A 26470-nucleotide genomic window follows, 5' to 3' on the forward strand; every position below is an offset into this window, starting at 1 on the left:
ATCAAAGAAAGAAAACACCATTTTCTATTCAAAAAGAATATTCTACATTATAAGTTGTCGACTTTAAGTTAGTACCGGAACTGAAATAATTTGAAATATTTAACTTAGTTCAAGGCTTTCACAAAAGGTTGCCACATATGTAATATGATGGACACATCAACCTTCAAAAAAAGGTCCCTCCTATGATACTTGGCCCTTAAAACCCTAAGGTATTTTTTAAATACTTAGCTTTCTTCTACAGTGGTAGATAAAAGTTGAAAGCTAAGTTGCTTTAACTTTCTCCCATCCTTTTAGGTTTTACAATGATACAAAGATTAAGGTTCATGTCCAGTGGCACATATTACAGTCATATCGGGATTCATCATTATACGATGCTGGAAAATTACTATTGCCAAATTCAATTTCAAATGCATATATTCTTGTTCAATAAGGATAACATCTGTGTGTAAAACGTCTGATATATACAATGATTGATTTATTCATTATTGGTCTTTAACGCCTCTTTTAGTTGCTATTTCATGGCGACCAGCTATATAATGGCGAAGAAAGCTGGTGCACCAGGAGAAAACTACTGACATTCGGCTGGAAAATGGTAAAACATAGTTTTGGAGTAGCCGAAAATTGTCAAACATAGTTTTAGAGTCGGACCAAGCTTCCAACTCTGAAATCAGCAATGAAGCAATAATTTGTACTAATGAAAGAAGCTTCTTTCTCACTTGATCCAGTTTTTGTTTGATAGATAGTTTTGTATTTTTTTGTCTGTCAAATCGAATAGAGCAAGACGTTTTAAAAAGAGTTTAAGAAAAAAATGAACAGTAGCCGAGTCATAGCACATTTGAATACATTTTTGTCGTTGAGATGCTATCTCGTTGAGTGAAAAAAAACTGAGTGAAAAACACCCGCATATATATCTGGCTTCCATTCAAACCAAACTAATAGCTTTTGGTTATTTATGATGCTAGGTTGCTGTCTCATACACGTTTATCCCATATTTCATATTGATGCACAATTCACAAACATATATGTATATATATATTAAAACTTTGAAGTTAAGGTGTTATGTCATGCGTAAGTAAGTGAGAGAGAAAAAGCAAAAGAGAGACTCAAAGAACTAAATAGAAAAAGATGTTAAGGAATGACCTGTTTGGTTGCTCGTAATCGGTTGTCTATGAATATAGTTCCTGTCATTTTTGATGTAAGTGAGCTATTTTTGCTGTGTTTTGTTTTTTGCATATAAAAATCTGTAATGGCTAAAAGTTTTATTCATATTTTTTCTTTAATAGTGAGCTTTATGATATGTTATTATGCTTTAGATCATTGAGCCATTGAGGGACTACGTGTCAAAGTTGTACGAAGGGCAACTCTGCCTTTCAAGCAGCGACTTTTCGCATGTGTCTTGTGACTTCATTCCATATTTAACCAGTTCGGATTAAGTTAATTTTTGAGTATACACCAAGACAAACATCATCGTCTCAACTCTTGTTTCATTCTACAGACTGTGTACCTCAAATGTTTTAACTTAAAAAAAAATGTCTTCACTGGGAACCCCAGAGCTGAAACATGCACAACTCAGTTTAGCGGGGACAATACTCTGTACCCCCTTTTTTGACATTTTTGCACATTGGATCTTTCAAGACACTGTCAGTGGTTAACGATATTGATTGTCAAAGACATGTCTATTAAGTTAGTGAATGCTCCATTCAAATAGGGACTACTCGATTCATTCTCGAAAAATTTGCAATAATCAAAAAAAGAAAACACCATTTTCTATTCAAAAAGAATATTCTACATTATAAATTGTCGACTTTAAGTTAGTAACGGAACTTAAATAATTTAAATAATTAACTTAGTACAAGGCTTTCACAAAAGGTTGCCACATATGTAATATGATGGACACATCAACCTTCAAAAATAGGTCCCTCCTATGATACTTGGCCCTTCAAACCCTAAGGTATTTTCTAAATACTTAGCTTTCTTCTACAGTGGTAGATAAAAGTTGAAAGCTAAGTAGATAAAAGTTGAAAGCTAAGTTGCTTTTACTTTTTCCCCATTCTTTTAGGTATTACAAGATACAAAGATTAAGACTCCTGTCCAGTGGCACATATTACAGTCAACTCGGGATTCATCATTATACGATGCTGGAAAATTACTATTGTCAAATTCAATTTCAAATGCATAGATTCTTGTTCAATAAGGATAAGATCTGTGTGTGAAACGTCTGATATATACCATGATTGATTTATTCATTATTGGTCTTTAACGCCACTTTTAGTTGCTATTTCATGGCGACCAGCTATATGATGGCGAAGAAAGCTGGTGCACCAAGAGAAAACTACTGACATTCGGCTGGAAAATGGTAAAACATAGTTTTGGAGTAGCCAAAAATTGTCAAACATAGTTTTAGAGTCGGACCAAGCTTCCAACTCTGAAATCAGCAATGAAGCAATAATTTGTACTAATGAAAGAAGCTTCTTTATCACTTGATCCAGTTTTCGTTTGATAGATAGTTTTGTTTTTTATCTGTCAAATCGAATAGAGCAAGACGTTTTAAAAAGAGTTTAAGAAAAAAAAAGAACAGTAGCCGAGTCATAGCACATTTGAATACTTTTTTGTTGTTGATATGCTAGCTCGTTGAGAGAAAAAAAACTGAGTGAAAAACACCCGCATATATATCTGGCTTCCATTCAAACCAAACTAATAGCTTTTGGTTATTTATGTTGCTAGGTTGCTGTCTCATTGACGTTTATCCCATATTTCATATTGATGCACAATTCACAAACATATATGTATATATATATTAAAACTTTGAAGTTAAGGTATTATGTCATGCGTAAAAAAGTGAGAGAGAAAAAGCAAAAGAGAGACTCAAAGAACTAAATAGAAAAAGATGTTAAAGAATGACCTGTTTGGTTGCTCGTAATCGGTTGTCTATGAATATAGTTCCTGTCATTTTTTATGTAAGTGAGCTATTTTTGCTGTGTTTTATGTTTTGCATATAAAAATCTTTAATGGCTAAAAGTTTTATTCATATTATTTCTTTAATAGTGAGCTTTATGATATGTTTTTATGCTTTAGATCATTGAGCCATTGAGGGACTACGTGTCAAAGTTGTACGAAGGGCAACTCTGCCTTTTTAAGCAGCGAATTTTCGCATGTGACTTGTGACTTCATTTCATATCTAACCAGTTCGGATTAAGTTAATTTTTAAGCATACACCAAGACAAACATCACCGTTTCAACTCTTGTTTCATTCTACAGACTGTGTACCTCAAATGTTTTATCTAAAAAAAAATGTCTTCACTGGGAACCCCAGAGCTGAAACATGCACAACTCAGTTTAGCAGGGACAATACTCTGTACCCCCTTTTTTCACATTTTTGCACATTGGATCTTTCAAGACACTGTCAGTGGTTCACGATATTGATTGTCAAAGACGTGTCTATTAAGTTAGTGAATGCTGCATTCGAATAGAGACTGCTCGATTCATTCTCGAAAAATTTGCAATAGTCAAAAATAGAAAACACCCTTTTCTATTCAAAATAATATTCTACATTATAAGTTGTCGACTTTAAGTTAGTAACGGAACTTAAATAATTTGAAATATTTAACATAGTACAAGACTTTTACAAAGGTATCTTCTAAAAACTTAGCGTTCTTCTACTGTGGTTGATAAAAGTTGAAAGCTAAGTTGCTTTAACTTTCTCCCATTCTTTTAGGGATTACAATGTTACAAAGATTAAGGTTCACGTCCAGTGGCACATATTACAGTCATATCGGGATTCATCATTATACGATGCTGGAAAATTCCTATTGTCAAATTCAATTTCAAATGCATACATTCTTGTACAATAAGGATAAGATATGTATGTAAAACGCCTGATATATACAATGATTGAGTTATTCATTATTGGTCTTTAACGCCACTTTAAAATTGATGAAATTCACTTCATTTTCATCTGAAGACCATCAGTGAAGCTGTAAGTCCTGAAAACTGTCTTATCGTCTTTCCAGCCCGTAAGTGGTCTTTGTTTTGTTTTAGAACACCACAAAACCTCATTATAAAATTTCTAAGATATTTTGGCATATTGGAAAGGCAATTCAAAAAATTAAATATATCATATCATGAGCACCACATATGAAGTTATTCTGACTATAGAGAAAGACTATGTAAAATTGAGAATGGAAATGGGGAATGTGTCAAAGAGACAACAACCCGACCAAACAAAAAAACAAACAAAAAACAACAGCAGAAGGTCACCAACAGGTCTTTAATGTAGCGAGAAATTCCTGCATCCGGAGGTGTCCTTCAGCTGGCCCCTAAATAAATATATACTAGTTCAGTGATAATGAACGCCATACTAATTTCCAAATTGCACACAAGAAACTAAAATTAAAATAATACAAGACAACATAAGACCAAAATTCAATGAACCTTATAAACGCAACATGCTGGGAGAGAAGCTGAAATTACCAATTTTGTTAGTACTACATTCCTCTAGATTATGGATTGAATTCACAATTTCTTACACAGAAGCTGAGCAAGATATCCAAAGACTTTTGTGAAAGGTGATGCCCTATGCCAGAGACCTCTGTGTGTAAAGGAGTAGGTCCGGTAAGGGCTGATTTTGGTCTCAAATTTCAGGTTTATCTAACGAAAAATTTTGATCACTTTTAAAACACTTAAGTGGCTATTTCATTTGATTCAATAAATTTTTGTGAAAGATTTCAACTGCTTATCTAACGAAAAATTTTGATCACTTTTAAAACACTTAAGTGGCTATTTCATTTGATTCAATAACTTTTTGTGAAAGATTTTAACTGCTTTAGTCATTTTAAAAAAACGATATGATTCAAGCTCAAATATGTAAAAACCTTCCAAATATGCCGAAAAATATCACTTTTCAGATGGTTTTTGTCAGAAATGAAAGTGGCCGCATCCGTGTTCATCCTCAACCTTTATATACGTTATGTATTACCATTAAATACAACTTACATTTCAATATTAAGGATGAACACAAATGCAGCCACTTTTGTTTTACACGAAAACCGTCTAAAAATTAATTAAAATGCTAGAATTGTGAAGATTTCAGTTATTTAGCATGACCTAATGGTGCTAGTACCTGATATATGTGCAGTGTATTGTCAAAAACAGGCCATATTTATGTAGCAGAAGCTTTATACTGTCAAATAAGTAACTAAAGGATTACATTTTAACAATTTTGTAAAACTGCTATATTTTGGGGCCAAAAAGTGGTCTTACTGGACCTACTCCTTTCTCATTAAAGTTTGCCTGTTCTTTTGGCTTTAGCCTTTATAATGCCAAAAAAACTCTTTAAACTCAACTTAAGAGAAGAATGAAGTGAAACAAGTATTCTACTCTTAAGTTGACGGGAAAGAAACGCAGAAACAACTCTAAAATCAGTGACATTTTTTATTATCACATTTGGTACAAAATATCCCTCGCCAGCAGAATCAACCTGTAATGAGAGAAAAAACAGTGTATCAAATATAAAGAAAATATTTTAAAAATATCATTCAAGTTTTAAAACATTTATTTTATAAAATGTAACAGGTGCATAAATGATAATTTGATGATTTTATTGCATGTTTATACTAACCTCTAGCAATGAAAAATCTAATGGATGGGTGAAGCACAGATTAGAGAAAAAAAAGCCCCAAGTTTAGCAATAACATTAAATCCCATTTGGAGGTACATTTATTCATTTTATCACATAGACCTCGAAATGAAATTCTTTGTCAACTCAGTTAAATAGACCAATTCTTTATTAAATTAATTTCTCAACACTATACACTGCTTTAATCATGATTACTATAAATTAAATAAGAGAAATGACTGTTCTCCCCAATATTTCTTTTTTCCTTTCTTTCTTTTACCCCACTTATAAATTACTGTGTAATTGTGTAATATATCATACACAAGGAACCTCAATGATGAAAACTTACCATAAAATACTTTGCTAAAAAATTTATGATTTACATCGTGTCCAATTAAATGGTTACTACTTGACCTTATTGAAGGCAATATTTCTGAAATAAATACAAAGGTCAAATATTAATTGTACTTCTAGTTTAAAATCATGTGCCAGTCTCAAGAGAAGGCTCAGAAAATAGACAAGATATATTGACAATTATTGAAATGCAGTGATGTTTATATACCACTAGGTATCACAACTCCTTCAATATTTGAATTTCTTGTTTGTCTGTCACTATAAAAACACACTTATTATTTGATGGCATAGATCGAAATAGACTTATTTTCAATCTGTATGCCAATCAGAGAAAAATATCAATTTTCTGTGTATGTCAATTTGTGTATCTGAAGCACTGTGTAATTTGAAGTCTTCGTCTCAAATTTATTAGTAACAGTGTACTGTACACTACAACCTGTGACTGCTAAGAATTATTCTAAAATTCAACCTATAAATTGCGATGTTTTTCATTTTTGGGTACAAACAATGAAATCCCCATAATTCAGATTATGAATAAGGATTGATTGAAAAAAGATCTTTTGACAATTTTACTGGTCATAATGAATTGGTTTTTTTCATGTGTTTTGAATGTTCAAGTTCTATACCTTTATACTTTCAACATTTTTATATTTTCAACTGCTGATTAATCATAAGTTACAGGTATGCATGTGTTATAAATGTTAATCATTTAAATTTTATGTGTATTGTATAAACAAGTTATTCTATGGAGTATGCCATTATTAATTTTGAAATATTTATTTTTGTATATTGCTTATGAATCTTAGTCATCAATTAAAAGGATGCATGCTTTAATCTTTAAATGTTTGCACATACAAATTTTATGAGTGCTGTCATTCTATAAACAAGTACTGTGGACCAACTTATTTTCGCGAGCGATTTATTTTGGCGACTTTCGCAAGTAGAAAATAACGCGAATATAAATTGTCGTGAATATGTAAACCTTGGTTTTTTCCTTATTAAACTTCATCAGGAAAATCAGAAAATCGCGAAATTAAGTAACCGCAAAGTGGTCAAGAAAGGGTAAACGCGAAATAAAGTATCTGCGAAAATAAGTTGGTTTACAGTAATTCTATCTAACTTATCAGATGACTTGGTACCTACTCTGTTGGCAGACTTTGTACCCATCACCCACCAGCCCTCCTAAACACATACATGCAGGTATGCCATCCTTCAAACTACATGTAGCATTACGATGGCATTGCACTCCTATCTGTGTATGTCTGAACTCTGGTCTCTCATGGACCATCTGACACTTCACTGTCTCAGAACAATCCTCTGTTGTATAGGACTTAGCCAGCTATCACATAAAAAAAGTTAAATTGTGGAATTACAAATGATAGTGATCTATATAGAATTGATTCATTCTTTGTCATTTACAATCTGGTAGATAGTCTGCTCATTGGCAATTATATCACTTCTCCTTATTTTCAAATAGGACAGGAACTTACATGGTTAAACTTAAACCATATACAAATCTATATTTAAAACTTTGACTAAAAAATAAGCTTTAACTGTGAAAACGTTTATAACAAAGTCATCCTTAATCTATTTTTTTTCTTAATTTGTTTCTATGATTCTTAAAATTTATCAAATTGAGCTTTGTTGAAAAAGTATTTTTTTTACTATTTGAAATATTTTTGGAAGTAACTTCTTGAATTCAAAATGTGATGGAAGGTAAATAAAGTTACCAGAGATTCAAATTCACTGGAAAGTTTGCTAACCAATTCCAATTAAAGTTCAAAACATGTCAAACAATTCAATATCAATATTCTGTATAATCTGTGAGATATTGTAGAAAACCTAATTTAAAAATCATTTTAATGATATGATGATGATGGAGGACTTTTAAATGTTCAGTGGCAAATAATATGCATATTCAGGATGAAAAACATGTTTATGCTACAGAATTTGAATCATGATCTGTATAAGACCAACACACTAAGGGTGATTTTTTACAAGGTAACAGTCATCAGGACATTTTGAAGGTATGCAATTTTTTTTATATTAAAACAAATATTCTGTGAACTTAAATATTCTGAACGAAATATTTACATCAATTATGAAGAATACATTATTAGCTGACTATAAAGTTTAAGTTCTTCTTGTTCTATGAGAATTTTTGTTAACAAAGATTGATCATAGCTGTTGATCATTCACAGCCAATATTTGATAAACACAAAGCCTACAAAATATGAAAGCTTTTTGTCAAAAAACCTTATAAGGCATGCATTAATGTTTAATAAATAGACAGACAAATTCCTATGGTATGTTTGGTTTATGCAACTGGTGCCGTGACCAAGATATGGAAATATTTTGGCGAGGGTGTGTCATCCATGTACTTACAGGTATATAATGTCTGTCTGGACAATAACAACCACATTGACTAGCTGGTACACACTCATGTCCACTCCTGTAGTATCCTGCCTTACAAGTACACCCTTCAGAGAATGGCAAGCCACTATCACATGTGGTGGGTGTTCTATCCATGCAGTCAGCAGGGCATGCTGTAACTTCTGAACTGTATACAGAGTTTAGAGGACACTTCATACCTGAAATAGTATTTAAAAAGTTAATACAGACATGGTTGACAGTCAATCCTGTACATAAAGGTTGCAGTGCACCGGGTGCATAAACATGATCATGCACAGCTCACTGTAAAATACAATGAAAGGATCCATCATTGAATCTATTTTAAAAAATAATCAGTGTGATTTTCATATCTTGTTGTCAATTTTAGTAACTTTTGAATAATTTACTGTGGAATCATTATTTTATTATTTATTTTTTTTAGGGGGGGGGACAAGCCTTTATTTAACTCCTTCTCCGTTGTTCATTTAAATTTGTGCCCAAAACATATAGTGAAAAGTAATATTGTGTATGGATTATGGATTGAGGGTACAGTGTTATAGATACATCTGATAATTTTTTTATCATTTTCTATCTCATTTCAGGCAGTATTAATCCCATATATGATTCTTGTATAATGTTAATGGTGACATAACAGTTCTGGATGATCTAAAGACAAATATGGAAAGAGCTCTGTCAAGTTAAAAATACCTAAATCTATATCAATATATATCTTTTTCACCTATTTATGGAACAGAGCAAACAACATGTAATGTATGCATAGTACATGCAAACTTTTTTTTCCTATTATATATTGTAGATATTTCTATTTATATATTGTAGATATTTCTATATGAAGAGATTGAGAAAAAAGAGAGAAAGAAAAAAAGAGAAAGAGTCTCAGAAAGAGAGAGAGAGAGAGAGAGAGAGAGAGAGAGAGAGAGAGAGAGAGAGAAAAAAAAAGAGATTTTCAAAAAAAAGAGATTTTCGATTGTGTAAATCTTGATAAAACAATATTCCTATGTTGTTAAATATTTGAAACCCTGTACAACCTTAGTCAGGTGGTGCTGTAAGGGTGATGTTAAATCCTGACTATTGAAAATAAAGAAAAAATAAAGAAAAAGAGTTAAAAATACTTACCACAGTGATATCTAAAATTCTTCACCAGTATACCTCTTTGTAGACATTCCATGGCCATCTGTTGGACATAAACACATGCCCTCTTTTGTACTAAAGCATCATTGCCAAAGTTCATACAAACGTCTCTACGACAGGCGTCATACATCATCCTGGCTAAGTTTGGATACAGATGGTTACACTTTCTGAATGGGGTATGCTCATTCTGTACTTTCATGTAACCACATATTCTTGCATCAGCTACATAGGATTCCTGGGTCAAGGTACATTTGGCACTTTTCTTTAAGGTACCAATACACCTGAGAAAAATATATAATTAATTGTGAAAATATTGTTTCTTAAGAGAAACAAAACAATTTTAAACTACAGTTCATTTTATTGGTTCTATTCAATGCAGGTAAAAAGTAAGTATGGATAACACAAGCTTCCTAAACTATAAATTTATTTATAGAAAGCTAATATGAGTGCTACCGTATAACCGGTTAATTTTACAGGTGTTAATTCAAAATTTTCCATGAATAAAGTATATGTCGAGATTACCGCGGGATTACGACGTTCCTAAGTTTGTAGATCTTTTGTACATTACCATTGGCGACGTTGGCGACTTCAGTGACGTCGCCGTGGGCTCTTGGAGTTGTTATTAAAAGTTATGGCTGAACAGACGTATTTGTTTATATTAGGGAAAATATCCTACTTTTAACCTCCACATTTATGGTGCCGTGACCAGGATTTAAGCAAGCTCAAAGCGATAAGATCCAGGAACAGAAGTGCTGTTACAAAACTTTTTCGGAAGATAGATGCAGCGAAGCAAGAAACAGATTTCGATCCAGAAGAGTTGACCGCAACATTTGAAAACCTTCTTCAGAAGCAAAAGATATTGAACAATTTGAACGAGCAGATACTCCAGCTAGCGGAAGCAGAAGATATTGAAAGTGAAATTCTAGATTCAGATGAGTATTGTATTACGTTAGAAACCAAAATCAGACACATAAGAAATTTTGTTAGAGATACTCATACCACACCTAAGACACGTCAGAGTGAAACTTCATCCCAAATATTAAATGTTGACTCTCAACCGTTTGTCTCAGCAAACCTCACAGAAAACTCATGCACGCAGTCGTCACAAAATCCGTTCTCTCAAGCTAGCAACACAATGAGTACTAATTTAAATCCGTATACATCCGCAAGCAGTCAGAATCACTACTTACCCAAACTCTCACTTCCGATATTCACAGGGAATATATTAGAGTGGCAAACTTTCTGGGATTCGTATGAATGCGCCATACATTTAAACCCTTCATTGACAGGTGTCCAGAAATTTAATTACCTCAAAGCGCAGTTACAAAATGAAGCTTTACGCATCATAGCTGGTTTTGCGCTCACCAATGCAAACTATGCGGACGCCATTATTTTATTGAAGGAAAGATTCGGACAAACACACAAAATCACGCAAGCATACATACAAGCATTATTAGACATTCCATCACCACGAAACCATCTTATTAGTTTGAGACAATTCTATGATCAAATGGAAACTTGCGTCAGAGGGCTAGAATCTTTGGGCCAGTCACAAGACTCGTATGGAACATTACTTGTACCAATTAGTTTGAAAAAATTACCGGGAGAAATTAAAAAAAACCTTTCCCGTGAACATGGAACAGAAAACTGGTTATTACGAGACCTCCGGAAAAGTATTTGCAATGAGATAAACATAATTGACGTGGGACAAGACACTGAAACTTCTGACAATTTACCAAGTACATCATCTTTCTTTACTGGAACTAAATCAACAAAACCCCGCCAAAATCAAGCTCTAAATACAAGACATATACGCCAGAATTTAGATACCAAACCTTGTGTATTCTGCCGCGATGTACACACAACAGCGCATTACACGAACATATCGGATCCAGCAGCACGTATGAACATTGTAAAACGGGAGAAATTGTGTTTCAACTGCCTTGGAACACATCGTATACATGAATGTAAGTCAAAACACTTATGCCGAAATTGCAACAAAAGACATCACACAAGTCTGTGTACTGTACGCCAATTTAACAACAAGAACTACGATAATGACAGAAGTAGACAAAGCGTGCAAAATACAAATTACAGCCAACAGCATATGAATTTTCATGGTAACAATGGACAAGCTAATCAGACATCTGTACATTTGGTAAATGACACGAATCAGAAGGAAGATGACACATCAATTTTATACTCATCGTCAGTCGAGGTACGTACAAATGTTCTTTTAAAAACTGCAGTAGCACCACTCATGTAGAGATACCCATATACTTTTTGACGAGGGAGCACAGAGATCATTTGTGACCGAAGATTTAGCAAGAAAACTTAATTTACAGTCAGAGGGAACTGAAATTCTACAGTTATCATCATTTGGAGATAGAAAGAAAAACGTAAGACATTTAGATAAATCGACAGAGTTCGTAGAAACAGATGCAGGACAGAAAATACCGATAAACGTTCTAATTGTACCAATGATTGCCGTACCTTTGCAGAACAATATTCGCCACATCAACAGAGGACTGAATTATTTACGGGGACTTAAGTTAGCACATCCGGTAACACAGGAAGAGTCTTTCGAAATATCGTTATTGATCGGAGCTGACTACTACTGGGACTTAGTCGAGGATGAAGTCATACGGGGAAATGGTCCAACCGCCGTGAGGTCAAAGTTAGGTTTTTTACTTTCCGGTCCAGTAAGCGACAAGAGGGATAACTCATTGATGGGTACTAGCATTTTTAATATTCTTATTTCTCATAAAACGGAAGAGCATGATATAGAAACATTTTGGAGATTGGAATCGATTGGTATTAACTCAAGGAAACAGACGAAGAGGATACAGATTTTTTGGAAACATATCAAGACACTTCGATTGAACTCAGAGGTAATAAATACTTTGCAAAGTTGCCATGGAAACAGGAACATGACAAACTACCATCAAACTATACAGTCACAAGAAGAAGAACAGAGAACGTTATTAAGAAACTTAGTCGAGATCCTAAACTACTAAAGAAGTATGGAGATATAATCGCCGAACAGGAACGCAGAGGATTTGTTGAGACAGTAGATGAAAATGAACAAAAAGGCGGGAAAATTCATTACATTCCACACCACCCTATACACAAGGAATCTAGCACAACTCCTATGCGAATAGTATACGACTGCAGTTGTCGTCAATCACCAAGTCATCCAAGTCTAAATGATTGTCTTATGGACACACCACCAAAATTAAATGATTTGACAAAACTCCTAGTACAGTTTAGAGCCAACCAGTTTGCTACATGTACTGATATTGAGAAAGCTTTCTTACATGTTGGATTGAGCGAAGAAGATAGAGATGTTACCCGATTTTTATGGCTTAGTGACCCTACAAATCCAGGAAGTCAGCTGAAAACTTATAGGTTCAAAGCAGTGTTATTTGGAGCGACGTCTTCGCCCTTTATACTCAACGCCACAATACAGAAACATTTGAAACAATTCGGAAACAGTGAAACAGCTAAAATTCTAGAAAGAGATATTTACGTTGATAACATATTGTCTAGTATGAACAAAGAGGAAGATTTACTTACGTATTTCAAAGAAGCAAGAAGCTTGATGGCTGGAGCTGGATTCAACTTGAGATCATGGAGTTCAAACAGTGCTAAATTACTAGAATTAGCTAAAGAAGAAAACGTCCTAGATACGGATAAGTATACCAAAATACTTGGAATGTTGTGGAACAGTCGTAGCAACGAGATTTTTTACCCTAAGCATGATATTCCTACACCGGAACTACTTCAACATGTAACTAAACGAGAAGTTTTGAAATATTCTTCAAAGATTTATGACCCACTAGGCTTACTTAGTCCGATTACAATTAGAGCAAAAATCCTGATACAAGAGTTATGGAAATATGGATTAGATTGGGACGAACTTATACCAGATAATTTAAAGACTACGTGGATAGATTTGACCAAAGATTTGGAAAAGGCAATACAATTCACTATTCCTCGATATTATTTTAGCAAGCCATCAACATCAACAGAATTAGTACTTCATGTATTTACAGACGCAAGTCCAAAGGCGTACGGCGCAGCAGCTTATTTGAGTAACGAAAACGAAACAACTTTAGTAATGGCGAAAACCAGAGTAGCACCAGTCAAATGCTTAACCCTCCCACAACTTGAACTTATGGCAGCAATCATCGGCGCACGACTAGCTGCACATCTTCATTCAACACTTAATTATCCAAAAATTGTATTTTGGTCAGATAGCAGCATCGTTCTTCATTGGCTAACATCTACGAAGACTTTGAAACGTTTTATAGCTAATTGAGTGAAGGAAATAACAGAATTGGCGCATCCATACAAATGTCGATATTGCCCTACTGATAACAACCCGGCAGATCTTCTAACAAGAGGACTTACAATTGAACAATTTGACCAGAGTATACTTTGGTGGAAAGGACCACATTGGTTAACAGATAGTACAAAATGGCCAGAACTAAACAGCTCAACAAACACCGTTTTGACGTCACTGGTAGATGACAGAGAAAATGAAGAGGAATTGGACAACTTGAATATGACGCACCAAAATAGTCTAAGCAGTATAAAAAACATATTGGATATTTCGAACTATGGATCTTACATGAAGTTATTACGTATTACCGCGTATGTCATCCGTTTTATACGCAACTGTAGACGGGATAGGATTTCCAGAAAAAGCGGACCACAGGAGGTAAATGAAATTCAAACAGCAGTAAATACTTGGATTCTAGATTGTCAAGAGTCTACGTATACAGATGAAATGTCATATCTGAGAGGAGCACAACACAGAAACACAAATAAAGTACCCAGAGTCCGACAATTGGGACTTTTCTTAGACGAAACCGGTCTTATTAGATGTAACGGGAGAATACACAACGCACCAATACCAGAATCAGCGAAATTTCTGTACCTTATACCGTCAAATCATCCGTTAACTAGACTAATTGTATTGGACGCACACGAAAAGTTACTTCATAGTGGAATGAATGCTACAGTCACCTATATTAGACAAACGTTTTGGATACCAACTATTTGACAGTATGCAAAGAAATTACTCCGCAAATGCGTTATTTGCCGCAAATAACCTATTGGACAGTATGCAAAGAAATTACTCCACAAATGCGTTATTTGCCGCAAAGTGAATGGAAAATCGTACGTTGCACCAGACCCACCACCTTTACCAAAAATCAGATTACAGGAAGCACCCCCCTTTACAGTCACTGGAGTGGACTTTACAGGAGCATTACTTGTAAGAGACGAAAATAGAATTTTAACAAAAGCATATATATGCCTGTTTACCTGCGCTTCTACCAGAGCCGTTCATCTAGAGGTGGTACCAAACCTAACCGAACATTCGTTTGTTCAAGCTTTTAGGCGTTTCGTAAGCTGCAAATCAATACCTAAGACACTTATATTAGATAATGCAACTACTTTCATCGCAGGAGCAGAGGAACTAAAAAGATTATGTGAATAGGCAACACTAAAAGAAACGTTGTCTACACGAGGAATAGAATGGAAATTCATACCAAAATGCGCACCGTGGTATGGTGGATTCTGGGAGAGACTTATTGCGCTAACAAAGACAAGCTTGAAAAAGACACTTGGACGAACTCAAGTTAGTATGGAAACTCTACAGACTGTCGTGACAGAAATAGAAAGAATTTTAAATGACAAGCCACTTACATATTTTTCATCAGATATCAGAGATTGCGAGACGTTAACCCCAGCTCATCTTTTGTATGGTAGAAGAATATCAACACTGCCATATCCGCAAATAGACATAGAGGAATTCAACGATCCAACCTATATGAACCACAAAGAACTCAACAAATGTGCACAAAGACAAACTTTATTAATACAACACTTCTGGACCAGATGGAAGTCCGAATACTTAACTTCATTGCGTGAATTTCACAAAACTTAAGGAAAAAACGAACAATCTATTCAAATTGGAGACATAGTTCAAATACATAATGAATCGCCTAGAGTCAATTGGAAACTAGGTATAGTTAATGAACTTATCAGAGGCAATGATGGACATGTGCGAGCAGCACGGATACAGACAAGCAATGGTGAGACTTCCCGACCGATCGTTAAACTATTTCCGTTGGAAGTATTGGGGACACATTCCGATGTTACAAGCGATCACACTGACGAGCAACATCAAGACACAACGCAAAGAAGTACTAGACCGAAACGAAATGCGAGCATCAAGGCCCGGGAGAGGATATGAAAGTGGACAACCAATGTAGACGAAAATGATGAAGAAGATTAACAATTTTCAAAAGGACTTTCAAAGTTAATTCAAATTTTTCATTTATGTGAACAAGAACTCAGTTAATTCAATTTAGTTCATTCATGGAGATAGAGACTTTTTTAATTTGATTTATTTACAAATATGGACAGTTAATGTGAAATTTAAGATAATTTGCACTTTTTGCGGCCCCCAGGCAGTATGTCGAGATTACCGCGGGATTACGACGTTCCTAAGTTTGTAGATCTTTTGTACATTACCATTGGCAACGTTGGCGACTTCAGTGACGTCGCCGTGGGCTCTTGGAGTTGTTATTAAAAGTTATGGCTGAACAGACGTATTTGTTTATATTAGCGAAAATATCCTACTTTTAACCTCCACAGTATACAAAATATTTTGGTGGATTCACAATTTTTATCAATACCTTGCGTGTTCACTTTTAATTTGGCGGAATTTATTTTGAAGATTTTTGTTCTATCGAAAATAATCGAAATTTACACCCCGCAAAAATAACCCACTAAATGTATGTATTGTTAAAAATAAAAAAACAAAAATTAAAGAAATTTCATCTAGATTTCAATGTCAATTTGAATTGACCTTCTAGTGACTGAAAAACTTATCAAAGTATGAAGTAAGAACTATCAAAGTATGAAGTAAGAAAAATATAGGACATTAACAAAACAATGAGAAAATGTAGTTAAAAAATGAGAAGTGAATAAGTGATTGATACATTTGTTGAAATGGAATACTGTGTTTTTTATTAAATATTTTTATCATTTGTTAAATAACTTTCTTTCAATCTTTCCAAAGATAAGAATACATACTGCATATTGATTGGTTGTCCATTCATAGTGACGATATAACTCTTGATGATTTCTAGATCTCTCTTGACTGCTGGATACCCTGATACGTCACTTCCATGCCGTGTAATAAAATCATCAACATATTTCCCATTACAGTTGCCACATAGACCAGTCAGGTGACTACTACATGCATTAGAGGCTTGAACCATCACAGATGAGTCACCATTCCACCATACGTGTAACCCACAGGTCGTTGTCAAGAGTAACCAGTTACCCGTGTATCTTATATGTATCTGTTGACTGTGTAATGATAGCGGTAAATAATGTAGATAACCATTTTCCTGAAAGAGAAATGAACAAAAATTTGACATGGTACTTTTGAATAAACACAATGACATATAAAGGTTAGAAGGGAGAAGTTAATAAAAGTAATTATAAAATTTGTTGCAATGGAATACTGTATGTGTCCAGTATAATACAAAAGTCAAAAAGCTCTTATGTAGAATTATTGCATGAATATTGTAGTAGATTTAGGAGATAAATTTATTGTATTTTAACCTCCAACGGCATCAATTCGTGATTTGATTGTCGCAAATCCTTGCTTGATGCCGTTTGAGCTTGAAATACAATATTGTTATCTCTATTCTAATGAAACTATAATAAAACAATGTGAAAAAATACATTTAAAATCTGTAAAACATAGTTTGTGAATTGATGCCATGAAAACTTGTGACATTTATATCCAATCAAAATGAACGTCACAAAAGATGTTGCATCAAAGTGGTAGATTGCATGAGTCAGTAAAATCTCTAGCAGGTTTTATCGTGCCTTAATTTCTAAATATTGATCGTTGACAATGTAATTTGTTTGGGATATTTTTTTAGCAATATATTGATATGAAACTTACATAAATATTGTAGCCAGGCCCAAGCTGTATTCTACGGTGAAATATTTCCACTACAACAGCCTTAATCTTAGATGCCCCATAGTCATCACTTCTCATAGTGACATCAATGTGAAAGGCACAAGGATCAGGGAATCTTGTCGATTTAGTTAGAGTATATCTGCAGGCTCCATTGTGATAAATGAACTGTCCATCATAAGTCTTGATGTAGGCATTACTAAAGGCTGAGCAGATACATTTGCCTATTAATGAAAGAAACAATAAAGATAAATATACAAAATTGCCTTTTTTTCCTTAAGGGGTTCTTATAATTTAGAGTCAGTGTTCATTTATGGTTATGGTTAGGTAATGGTGTGGTTTTAGTGCTAGTGTTTGGATTGGATACGGAATGGGTTATGGTTAGGTTTAGGTTAAGAATAATTTAGTATTGCTAAGAAGACACTAGATCGGCTATGTCTCAAATTTTCTTTGTATCCTAGGTAGACATCTTATCAGATCATAGAAATATTTCCTACATGTATAGATTATAAACATGTATATTATAATTCATATCTTCACAAATACAAAGTTTTTTGAGCAACATGGATATGATAAAAATTATTAAGTATTCATAATTATTACTATTTATTGGATACTAATTTTTAACCGGTTTGTAAGCAAACTTTTTCAAGTCCACAAATTTCAAAGTATCCATGAAAAATATTTTATTTTGAACTTTCTAGACCAAGATTTTCATATGGCTTAAGCAGACCCATAACAAAGTGTAGACAATTTAAGTTCAAACTTTATACTCACGTTCACATTTTCTATGTCCGTCCCCTACAAATCCTCCTCTACACACACAGCGACCATCAACACATTCTGAGTTTTGAGCACATTTCACACCTTTACAGAACCCTTCAGCTGTAAAATAAAATATTCAGTAAAACACTTGAACTTCTTATTTCATATTTAATCAATTGAAAAATTCTTCAAATAACAAGAAAAAATCTTTGATAGATGAAAAATCATGACTTATTGACAATTTCATTTTTGTAAATAATTGTTTATTACTGCAAATTGATTGTTCCTGGAATAAGAGTACATGCAATCAATTTTCCAACAATTTTGTCTCAAAAGAGTATGTATCCAACAGGGCTTCCAAAACGGTCATATATTCCAGTCATTTGTATAATGTCCGGTAAATGACGGATGGGAAAAGCATGAAACGGTCATATACTTTTTATTTTTCAAGGCTTTTTCGGTCATTTTAATATAATTCACGATCTTTTTGCCCCAACATTTTGCCTTTAACAGCCATATATTTCCGGTCATAAAAGTGACATGTTGATTAATTACTATCAAAACAACCCTTACTTCAATACTTTCTAATTTTAATCAAGGCTAATTAGTTGTTACTTTCGAACATTTCAGCGGTTTGTATCAAATTGATTTAGTCCAAAAGATCAAATTCATAATAAATACATTTATAAACTTGATTTCTTGAAACATTTTAAAAAGGTTTAACATGAAAAAATCGTCAGAACTACGTTGTATGAACAAGAACACGTGTGCGCATGTGCAGAGGTGGGAAATTCAATTATGCATCCTACATTTCTTCAAAATTCTAAAACTATCATTGATACCTGTACCTAACGTTCATTTCAAGTATTTTGTTGAAGAAATAACGTGGAAAGAGCTTCTTCGCTCAGTCGTGCTATGTAAACGTACACGGATTTTATGTATCCCTTTATGGTCCATGTTTTACCATTGTCAAGTCAACATCCGGTTTTGAAAAATGTGACTTTAAAAAACGAAAATAAAGTTCTTGACAACGTCATTTTGCACAATTCAAGAGTCTAATGCAGATATGAGCACGCTGATGTGCACACTTTGAATGATGCAATCCCAATTTTAACAGTTTATGTCAGAACATCAAATTCATATCAAAGTAAAGTTTAATATCGTTTTTAATCTAATGTCAATCATTGGGATGGCCATCTGATTACCATAATTGCCTTTTGTGACTTAGTCTTGGGGATTAAAATTCGGATCAGATATAAAATGTCCGGCTGGCTCAGAAAATTTTTGGAAGCCCTGGTATCAAATAAAAACACCACTTGATATAACCTCATTTATAATCCTTGAAACAAATATTTATGTCACATGTGTTCTTTGTTTTCTAAATTCTAAAACATAGCATGATGGCAGTTAGCATTCTTAAATTAAGTCAAATATACATATGAACATATTTTAGATCAGATATCAATCTTATAGACACAATACTATAAAATTCAATATTAAAATGCATCAAACATGCTTTTTATCTCTTTTCTGTTTTGATAATTTTTAGTTGAATTTTTTGTACTTACGATCACAGAAATAATATCCATCTCCATGGTAACCTTTTCTACATTTACATTTATAATCCTCACACATGGCGTTCATGTGACATCTCTTTCCTCCACAATAATCCAAAGCTGAAAAAATCAATAATTAAATTTAATTCCATTGAAGCCTGCAATTGCTTGGAATATTTGTGTAATATATTTTTTTTTGCCTCAATTGCATCAGGATAAATTCAACAAAATTTTAATATTCATAGCATTTAAAGTAATAAATACATGGCTCATCTTTGACAGAACTTGCTGTAATTGAACCAGTTCAATGAGGTTGTATCCAAAGACATTTTAGAATACTTATGTTTAAAAATTATAACTCTGTAGTTCATAATATTTTCTAAATTTTACTTACGTTCACATTTAAAGAATGGGTTGCCATGAAAACCAGTATGACAACTGCACCTGCCTGCCACACAATGAGCATTTTCTACACATAGTTTACCACCACAGAAAGCTGGAATTGAAGCATAAAAGAATATAAATTTTATGCATCAATCTCAATCAGTCATTTCACTAAGTACAAATTAAAAAAAAGGAAAGGTTGTGTGCAATGTTTTGTTTCTACAGAAAGGGTTTATTTTAGTTATTTATTAACACAGCATCTTTTTATACATATCTAACATTTCTTAAAAGATCTACTATACATCCAAATATTGTTGAAGAATTTGTACACAATTATCATCTGCAATTTCTTTCACAATGATGGTGTATTATTTCTTCCATATTACTTCTGTTTGTATATTTTCAAAGTGATTGTTAAAACAAATATATATCCTACGTAAGGTGAAAATAAATTTGTTTATATCAAGCATATGTTTTAAGGTATAAATTGTATACAAATTATCTCCCCATATGTTTTAAGGTAGTTCTATATAAATTATCTCCCCATATGTTTTAAGGTAATTCTATACAATATTTACATGTTCGTGGGTTTTTAAATTCGTGCATGTTTTAAGTTTTCTAAAAAAAAAAAAAATAGAAAAATTAAAGCATTAAGAAAGAAGGTTACAAATAGTCTGGATTGAAGGAAATTGCAATGTTAACATTGACCTGTGTAAATCGTAGTGACAACACTAATTAACCCAAGATAAAGTGATCAACAGATTAAGGACCATTTTTATGAGAATTAAAAGATCAAAAATTGTAGTTTAGGTTATTAAAGATTAAATGGGTATAATTCTGCATGCAGCTGTAGTTCTGTGACTGCTATTAAAGAATTCTTAGATTCGAGGCTATTCAATATATTCTCTAGATCATATCATAAGTCAACCCTTCATCGGGATCTTTCCATGTCTTGATTTTGACAATGGTTGTTTTATTTCCTTTGACACTTAACTTCGTGGATAAAGTCATCCACGAAAACCACGAAAATTGGTACCCCACGAATAAAGTATTTTCACAGTAATTTAATACCTCTCAAGGGGTGATTTTGTAAAATCGTCTCCTGTCATTAATCATTCAATACAAATATAATATACATTTTTTTCATAAAATATCCCCCTTTCACTTCATTATTTCAATTTCATCAAATCCATAATTTTTTCCAATTCCTAACACAAATAAGATGCTAGAATCATAAGGAAAAAAGTGATAATTCTACATATATATTTAGTACATCAGTAAATGTAAACTAGCTTATACTTTTTTGGTGATAATTAAATTTAAGTAAATACATTATACATACGATCACATCTTGTATATCCATCACCATAGTAACCCTTTTGACATTTACACAAGAAGTTGTCACACTGGGCATTCTTGGAACAAATATGACCATCACAAAATCCATCAGCTATTTTAAAATAAATCAAATTTCAATATGTAGATTATTATCCCTTATTTTTATCAACTCTGTATTTACATTGTATCACAGATCAAATTTATTTGTTCATTATGTGTTTATTTGTGTCACTTCTTTTTTTGATTGAGTTGAGTCATTCCAATTGATATTTTATAGTTTGTCTTTCTATGTTGTGATGTTATACTACTGTTCAGAAAAGGGAGAAGGTTTGGTACCATTAAAATTTTTTATCCCGCTGCAAATATTTGCACCTGTCCAAGTCAGGAATCTGATGTTCAGTGGTTGTCATCTGTTTAAGTGGTTCACAAGTCTCTCTTGTGTCTCGTTTTTTATATAAATTAGACTGTTGGTTTTCCCGTTTGAATGGTTTTAAACTAGTAATTTTTGGGAACCTTTAGAGCATGCTGTTCAGTGTAAGTCTAGGCTCTGTATTTAAGACAGTACCCTGACCTATAATGGTTTACTTTTATCAATTGTGACTTGAATGGAGAGTTGTCTCATTGGCACTCATACCATATCTATCTATATCTATATACATAAATGAATTTCATACTTTCATGAGTTATTATACAATAGTCCTTTCAAATCCTGACAAATTATGTGCTTTTGAATATAATGGAAGAATGAATGTGGTGCTATATAAATCCCAGTTATGAAGATATTTAAACATAAAACACAACTCTAAAAAACAATTTAGGTATTAAGCAAAAGTATTTGAACTGCTACTGTAAGTCTAGCATGAATTCTTCCTCAATCATTGCTTATAACACAAAGAAACTGAAGTTCTTGAAGCAGTATTCCTCCTTTTTTTGTCTTAAGTTTCTAGTATACCAGTTCCAAAAATATTTAACAGCTTTTGGACAATAAAAGGACAATATGTTTACTGACCTTCACATCTGTAGTAACCATCACCATGGTAACCTTCATCACATACACACATGTTGTGTACACACTTGGCATTCCTTACACACTTCTTACCATTACACAAAGCTGAAATATAGTATGCATTGTATGAAATTAAAGCAAAAAAACACTTCAACATACTTCATATACTGTGGATTCATTATTATTCGTGAGATGTTGGTACAGGTAAACCAGGAATTTAAATATTCAACATAGCAAATATTTGTCATAGGGTTATTTGTAGCTTTGACAAAACAACGAAATCAAATATCAAGGAAAATGCAAGATTTTATCAATCCACTAAAATTGATACCCAAAAAAATAAATGAATCCACAGTACTCCAAAATGTACTTCATATGTGGAAGACACAAGAACACCAGATAATGCTAATTGGTACCCAATAACTTCACCCTCGAACAAAAATCTAAAAAAAAATCTATAACCATAATATGTTCTAGGTATCAGTGGAAGGATAAAATTCTGACATAAATTTAGGTTTTAACAATTGTGGTGTTGCTGTTCAATTTAATAGTTTTCGTCACAAAAAAGATGAAATGCTGATCATATATCTGCTTTCAGTTTAGAGCATCACCTATAATGACATTCTCTGTATTGTCATCTTAACATTGCGTCCTTATATCTATACTTACCGTCACATTTCCTGTATCCATTTCCCGTATATCCTTTACTACACTGACATTGATATTTCAAACACTCTGAGTGTTCAGCACAGGTCTTGTTTCCACAAAACTTCTTCACTGTAAAAAAAATATAGCATATTTTGTGTTACTTATCTCTTTAAACTAAACAGAACTTTTTTTTTAAATCTACAATTGATGACTGCAACTTGTCAACAACAGTACTGCTCATTCTATACTTTAAAAAAAAAAAAAAAAAAAAATATCACTTGACAAAAAGATTAAATTCAAATAAAATAAGTTAGGGCCGTAGTTTTTTTATTTTTAGTTTTACAGACCCTCCTACCCTAATTTTTGCCAAACAGGAAAAAAAATTAAATTAAAAATGTTGATTTTTATTTTTTTTTCTCCTCCGACCCTGTGTTTTTCATGCCAAAAAAATAAATTTTAGTTCATAACTGCATGAAAGAATCTAATTTATGCTCTTGGTGATTAAGTAAATTGTTGCACATTGATTTTCAATTCAAACCTTGTCAAGAAAGAAAAAAAATAGTTGTTACACTAGTAGAAATTCTCCTGGTGAAATAAAAAAAAAAAATTTTATATTGACGGTTGGTATAAAAAAAAAATCAGCAGCAGCATTTTTTTTTTTTTTTTTTTCGTCCTCCTACCCATTGGTTTTGTCAAAAAATTTCGTAAAACTAAAAATATAATAACTATGGCCTAGGCTAAATTTCATGGATGATTCAGAGCAAAAACATCATGAAAAAACTTGTCATTCTAAAAAAATATTTTTTAACTGAAGGTTGATATTGGTTGTATGATACAAACTTGGATAATATCTCTTCAAAACAGTATTTTGAGGTATGTGTTCTTTTATCTTAAAGAAAATTGTATTGAATGAACAATGGTTAATTCAACCAATTTGATATGTTAGCTCTTTCCTTAGTCGTAAAATAGTCCTGAAAATGCATGAAACATTTGCCACTAGATGTTAAGCATCCAACAATCAATCAATCAATCCTATTTTGTGTTAAGCATTGATCTGACAATAAATTGTAGCCACTTAAAAAGCTTAGTTTTAACCGTGAATTTTCTATATTCATACTGGTCATAAAAATCACCTGATGTAATACAATATATAGAAAGTGCTGACTGAGTGATTACTAAAGATAATCTTATAAGTTATAACTTACATTCACACAGTACATAAGCATTTCCATGGTAACCTGGCTGACATGTACAACATCCATCTATACACAATCCATATTTAGCACAGATTTTACCACTGCAAAGGGCTAGAAATAAAATCAATAATAAAAACATATATTACAAGTTTTAATGAGGGAATAGTGAACATAAATGTATAACTTTAACTGTACCAGACATTTTTTTGTCTACAGAATTCAATTTGATATATTAGCTCCTTTCATTGCAATCAAGAACATTGCCCAATCTTCCCTTGGTTTATACATACACTGTATCCCCCCCCCCCAAAAAAAAAAACACCCAAAAAAACCTTTTGAATTATTGTTTATATTTATGACTTATTCCTACTTTGGAACCTCATGACCTTGGCATAAAACCATGGCCTTCAAAATATATCAACATGACTGAGCAAATAACTCATATACAGTTCTTTTCTCAATATTAGAGGTTAACAAGAATGTGTCCAAAGTACACAGATGCACTGGCACTATCATTTTCCATGTTTAATGGACAGTGAACTGGGTAAAAAATTGAATTTGGCAACATAATAAGAAAGATCACACCATAGGGAACATGTGTACTAAGTTTCAAGCTGATTGGACTTCAACTTCATCTTAAACAACCTTGACCAAAAACATTAACCTGAAGTGGGACGAACGGACAGACAGACGAACAGATGGACGGACCCCTCTACTATCGTAGGTGGGGCATAAAAAAAAAAATTCTCCAAATGTAACTGATTTTTCTTGTTAAATGAAGACAATTGTGATTTTAAATATGTTCAATCTCCCTTTAAAAATCATCTCGTGTCCATCACATATAGAAAGTACAGTCAAGTCTTTTCATCAGGTGTTATTAATGCACACCTATATAACCTGGAACATAAATTAACTTTTTTATTAAGATAATATGTTGTAGTCAGCTTTCTCTACTAATGTAAGAAACTGTATTTCTGGTGACTTGAAAAATGTTATTAAATGTTAAATGTTTATAAATCTGTTACTACATACGTTCACAGTAAGTATATCCATTTCCATGGAAACGTTCTTTACACTGGCATTTAAAGTCTATACAATCAGCATTGGCAGCACAGGTCTTACCATCACAGAATCTGTCATCTGAAAATCAGATCAAATTTGTTTATTTCAAAACTGACAGGTAATTATAATACATGTATAACCTATTGTAATGAATAACGAATTTATTCCCAAAATAATTATAATACATGTATAACCTAATGTAATGAATAACGAATTTATTCCCAAAATAATTATAATACATGTATAACCTAATGTAATGAATAATGAATTTATTCCCAAAATAAATTTAAAATCAATTTCACATAGAATTTCTATAGCCTGTTGTCCCCAAAGATTGATACTCAAAAAGGAAACGATAACCTAATATGACAACTTTGGTTATACTTTTGAATTGTTTTTCCCCAACTATTTACCACAACGTTTTCTTTTCTTGTGAACTTGTAATCAGTAGCAATTTTTCATAGCACAGAATCTGCAAAATATTTAAGAGTAAAATTTCTCTTCGGTTCAAGGGAAGGTATTTTTTTTTGGTCACCACTGGTATACAAACCTTCACATCTATTTATTCCATCACCATGGTAACCAGTATTACATGTACATTGACCTCTGTAGCAGAATGCTTTGTCATGACATTTCTTGCCATTACACAATTCTGTTGAAATATAAAAAATAATAGTTTAATCTATTAAACTAACCAAGTAGAATTATCTAATGGTTAAACTATAGTTTAATCTATTAAACTAACCAAGTAGAATTATCTAATGGTTAAACTATAGTTTATTCTATTAAAATAACCAAGTAGAGAGAGCAGTGGTGTAGTGGTTAGTGCATCGGACTACTAACACAAAGGTCCCTGGTTCGATTCCCGTTTGGGATGAAAATTTCAGGAACTCAATTTTCGGCTCTCCCTTGATACCATTTGCGAGTATGGTCTTGAGGAAACGATGATAGTCCGTCGGAAGGGGACGATAAATAACTGACCCGTGTTAAGAA

General features: G+C 32.9%; 1 protein-coding gene across 1 annotated transcript in view; it reads right to left on the reverse strand.

The window, feature by feature from the left end:
• Positions 1-5426: 5426 nt before the first annotated feature.
• The window catches only part of LOC134697830 (zonadhesin-like), a 103743-nt gene continuing 82699 nt past the window's right edge, over positions 5427-26470 (reverse strand). Inside the window, exons 37-52 of the mRNA XM_063560117.1 lie at positions 26028-26129; positions 25448-25555; positions 24425-24526; positions 23241-23348; positions 22575-22676; positions 21570-21677; positions 20238-20339; positions 19856-19963; positions 18300-18407; positions 17508-17746; positions 16622-16941; positions 9497-9792; positions 8354-8559; positions 7112-7307; positions 5964-6047; positions 5427-5476 (exon numbers count right to left, since the gene is read on the reverse strand). Of these exons, the coding sequence (XP_063416187.1) occupies positions 5472-5476; positions 5964-6047; positions 7112-7307; positions 8354-8559; positions 9497-9792; positions 16622-16941; positions 17508-17746; positions 18300-18407; positions 19856-19963; positions 20238-20339; positions 21570-21677; positions 22575-22676; positions 23241-23348; positions 24425-24526; positions 25448-25555; positions 26028-26129 (2294 nt within the window). The 3' untranslated portion in view covers positions 5427-5471. The remainder of the gene's footprint in view (positions 5477-5963; positions 6048-7111; positions 7308-8353; positions 8560-9496; positions 9793-16621; positions 16942-17507; positions 17747-18299; positions 18408-19855; positions 19964-20237; positions 20340-21569; positions 21678-22574; positions 22677-23240; positions 23349-24424; positions 24527-25447; positions 25556-26027; positions 26130-26470) is intronic.

This window comes from Mytilus trossulus, chromosome 14 (assembly GCF_036588685.1).
Source record: "Mytilus trossulus isolate FHL-02 chromosome 14, PNRI_Mtr1.1.1.hap1, whole genome shotgun sequence".
Taxonomy (NCBI): Eukaryota; Metazoa; Mollusca; class Bivalvia; order Mytilida; family Mytilidae; genus Mytilus; species Mytilus trossulus.